We start from the raw sequence: 4501 nt of genomic DNA on the forward strand, positions 1-4501 counted from the left end.
CTAATCGATAGATTAGGGCCTAATGAATTTATTTAAATTGACTGATTTCCTTATATGAACTGTAACTCAGTAAAATATTTGAAACTGTTGGATGTTGCATTTACAAAAACAGATCTTGGACCAGGTTAAATTCCTTCAATCCCATATAGTTCCAACATACTTCATCCAATACATTCAGACCTGATAAATAGTGTTTGGCTTTAACACCTGTCCGTCCAGCCAATCATCTTATCACCCGATTGAGTCCAGATCTTCAGTTACAACCCGTCTTATGACACTATATATTGTGCACACATGCATAAGCACGATTTAGCGGCCGTGTGTGCTGCTGTTGCTTGAGGAATGAAATAAATGCTGGTGTGGGACAGGGTTTGGGTTAGAGTGAAGGAATTAGCTAGAGAGGATGGGATAAGGATGCTGGAGATGGAGGCTAGAGAAGGTCGTCTGGGCCAGTTGTGTTGTTGAAGGTCTTCCTATAGGGTTGAGAACTTTGGATGGCGTAGAGTTAGATGACATAGTTGGCCATACTTAGATTGGGAGTGGGGGGTACAGTAGGTAGGGGTAGTTAGTTGGCATGACTGGGTTTGGGTTAGGTTGGGTTTAGGTTGGGTTGGGTTGGGTTTGTTGTGGGTTAGGTTGGTTTGGGATGGGTTTGTTCTTGGTTGGATTTGGTTGGGTTTCATTTGTTCTGGGTTGGTTTGGGTTAGGTTTGTTCTGGGTTGGTTATATGGTGATATCAATGGTTATTTTAGGGTTGGGAGTGTTACTTTAGATGCTTTAGATAGGCAGAGTTAGATGGTGTAGTCGGCCATAGCAAGAGTGGGGAAGGTAGCTGAGGCTTGGAGAGTTAGGGTTAGAGTCGGGTAGAGTAGGGTAGGGTAGGGAGGTATGTGGGGTAGTTGGTATGGCTGTTGGTTTGTGTTGGGTCAGGGCTATATGTTTAGTTTGAGATCCAGTGGAGGAGCAGGGGAAGGAGGAGCAGCAGGTAGCTGAGACTTCCTTCCAGCTTGGATGCGTTTCCTGTCACGTTGCAGTCATCAGAGAAACAGCAGTGAACTCTGACCCCTGGCGACCGGTAACCCTGACTGTTGGCCTGGCTACAGAAAGACTTGTAGGAGCAGGACTTCATCACTCCGCCTGAGAGAGAGAGAATGAGACAGAGCAAAAGAGAGAGAGAGAGAGAGGGAGAGAGAGAGAGAGAGAGAGAGAGAGAGAGAGAGAGAGAGAGAGAGAGAGAGAGAGAGAGAGAGAGAGAGAGAGAGAGAGAGAGAGAGAGAGAGAGAGAGAGAGAGAGAGAGAGACAGAGAGAGACAGAGAGACAGAGAAAGAGAGAGAGAGAGAGAGAGAGAGAGAGAGAGAGAGAGAGAGAGAGAGAGAGAGAGAGAGAGAGAGAGAGAGAGAGAGACAGAGAGAGACAGAGAGACAGAGAAAGAGAGAGAGAGAGAGACAGAGAGAGAGAGAGAGAGAGAGAGAGAGAGAGAGAGAGAGAGAGACAGAGAGAGACAGAGAGAGAGAGAGAGAGAGAGAGAGAGAGAGAGAGAGAGCAAGTATGAATGGAGAGGGAGTAGGGGGCGAGAGGGGGCAGAGGAAGAAGAGAGAGAAACAGATAAGTGCCTTTGTTAAAACACAGGGTAACATTTTACGTAAAGCCTGCAGGTATTTCTATTTGTATTTATTAGGGATCCCCATTAGCTGCTACGAATCAGCTACTCTTCCTGGGCTCCAAACACATTAAGGCACTTACATTACATATAAAACAAAATATAAAACAGTACATCATATAAAATTATTACACCACTACATATCTACAATACAAAATGTATAATACCACCATACAACAATGTTACAGTGTAGGTGTGTGTAGGGTGTGTGTGTGCTAGCGCTTGTATGCATGTGTCTGTACCTGTGTGTGTCTCACTGTTCCATAAGGTGAATTTTACCCGTTTTTGAAATCTGTCTATATGTAGGACTGTACGCCTCCCATAGTCTGTTCTGGACTTGGAGATTGTGAAGAGACCTCTGGTGGCATGTCTTGTGGGGTATGCATGGGTGTCCGAAGCATTGTATTTGGGATAAATCATTTATTAAACCCTAAACCTCAACTAAATATTCTAATGAATAATGTGGAAATTTAGCAAGTTGAGGTGACTAAACTGCTTGGAGTAACCATGGATTGTAAACTGTCATGGTCAAAACATATTGATACAACAGTAGCTAAGATGGGGAGAAGTCTGTCTATAATTAAGCTCTGCTCTGCCTTCTTAACAACACTATCAACAAGGCAGGTCCTACAGGCCCTAGTTTTGTCGCACCTGGACCACTGTTCAGTCGTGTGGTCAGGTGCCACAAAGAGGGACTTTACAATTGGCTCAGAACAGGGCAGCATGGCTGACCCTTAAAGTACACAGAGAGCTAACATTAATGACATGCATGTCAATCTCTCATGGCTCAAAGTGGAGGAGAGATTGACTTCATCACTACTTGTTTTTGTAAGAGGTGTTGACAAGCTGAATGCACCGAGCTGTCTGTTTAAACTACTAGCACACAGCTCGGTGCATTCAGCTTGTCAACACCTCTTACAAAAACAAGTAGTGATGAAGTCAATCTCTCCTCCACTTTGAGCCATGAGAGATTGACATGCATGTCATTAATGTTAGCTCTCTGTGTACTTTAAGCGTCAGCCATGCTGCCCTGTTCTGAGCCAATTGTAAAGTCCCTCTTTGTGGCACCTGACCACACGACTGAACAGTGGTCCAGGTGCGACAAAACTAGGGCCTGTAGGACCTGCCTTGTTGATAGTGTTGTTAAGAAGGCAGAGCAGAGCTTAATTATAGACAGACTTCTCCCCATCTTAGCTACTGTTGTATCAATATGTTTTGACCATGACAGTTTACAATCCAGGGTTACTCCAAGCAGTTTAGTCACCTCAACTTGCTCAATTTCCACATTATTCATTAGAATATTTAGTTGAGGTTTAGGGTTTAATAAATGATTTATCCCAAATACAATGCTTTTAGTTTTTGGAAATATTTAGGACTAACTTATTGCATGCCACCCATTCTGAAACTAACTGTAGCTCTTTGTTAAGTGTTGCAGTTATTTTAGTTGCTGTAGTAGCTGACGTGTATAGTGTTGAGTCATCCGCATTCATAGACACACTGGCTTTACTCGAAGCCAGTGGCAGGTTGTTAGTAAAGATTGAAAAAAGTAAGGGGCCTAGACAGTTGCCCTGGGGATTATGTTGGAGAGGCTTCCATTAAAGAACACCCTCTGTGTTCTGTTAGACAGTAACTCTTTATCCACAATATATCAGGGGGTGTAAAGCCATAACACAAACGTTTTTCCAGCAGCAGACTATGATCGATAATGTCAAAATCAGCACTGAAGTCTAAAAAAAAACAGCTCCCACAATCTTTTTTGATCATCAGTGAGCCATCAGATTCAATGAATGATGGAGCAGAGTTAGCCTTTTCCCCCAAAATGGCATTTAAGGTATAATGCATTATGATACTGATTTAATAAATTGTAAGGCTTGTAGTGACGAAATATGACCGCTTTATAATGTCATATGAATGAAGAAATGAATGAATGAATGAATGAATGAATGAATGAATGAATGACATTTTCGACAGTTTGCGGCCCATCCCTTGAACCCCAGGAAGAGTAAATGCTGTGTTAGCAGCAGCTAATGGGGTTCCTTACGGGATTCATTGACACATAATCAAACATTACATGATAGAACATTACAGTGATTCACTGTGTTCTGTGCAGTGCCCACCACATATAAACATTACATGATAGAACATTACAGTGATTCACTGTGTTCTGTGCAGTGCCCACCACATATAAACATTACATGATAGAACATTACATGATAGAACATTACAGTGATTCACTGTGTTCTGTGCAGTGCCCACCACATATAAACATTACATGATAAAACATTACAGTGATTCACTGTGTTCTGTGCAGTGCCCACCACATATAAACATTACATGATAGAACATTACAGTGATTCACTGTGTTCTGTGCAGTGCCCACCACATATAAACATTACATGATAGAACATTACAGTGATTCACTGTGTTCTGTGCAGTGCCCACCACATATAAACATTACATGATAGAACATTACAGTGATTCACTGTGTTCTGTGCAGTGCCCACCACATATAAACATTACATGATAAAACATTACAGTGATTCACTGTGTTCGGTGCAGTGCCCACCACATATAAACATTACATGATAGAACATTACAGTGATTCACTGTGTTCTGTGCAGTGCCCACCACATATAAACATTACATGATAGAACATTACAGTGATTCACAGTGTTCTGTGCAGTGCCCACCACATATAAACATTACATTATATAACATTACAGTGATTCACAGTGTTCTGTGCAGTGCCCACCACATATAAACATTACATGATAGAACATTACAGTGATTCACAGTGTTCTGTGCAGTGCCCACCACATATAAACATTACATGATAGAAC

The 4501-nt window shown here is 42.2% G+C and overlaps 1 protein-coding gene across 2 annotated transcripts in view; it reads right to left on the reverse strand.

The window, feature by feature from the left end:
• Positions 1-654: 654 nt before the first annotated feature.
• ly6pge (lymphocyte antigen 6 family member pge) overlaps positions 655-4501 on the reverse strand; it is a 9455-nt gene continuing 5608 nt past the window's right edge. For both annotated transcript variants that reach the window (XM_041897312.1, XM_041897303.1), the window contains exon 3: positions 655-1137. In XM_041897312.1, the coding sequence (XP_041753246.1) occupies positions 941-1137 (197 nt within the window). In that variant the 3' untranslated portion in view covers positions 655-940. The remainder of the gene's footprint in view (positions 1138-4501) is intronic.

Source organism: Coregonus clupeaformis, chromosome 1 (assembly GCF_020615455.1).
Source record: "Coregonus clupeaformis isolate EN_2021a chromosome 1, ASM2061545v1, whole genome shotgun sequence".
NCBI lineage: Eukaryota > Metazoa > Chordata > Actinopteri > Salmoniformes > Salmonidae > Coregonus > Coregonus clupeaformis.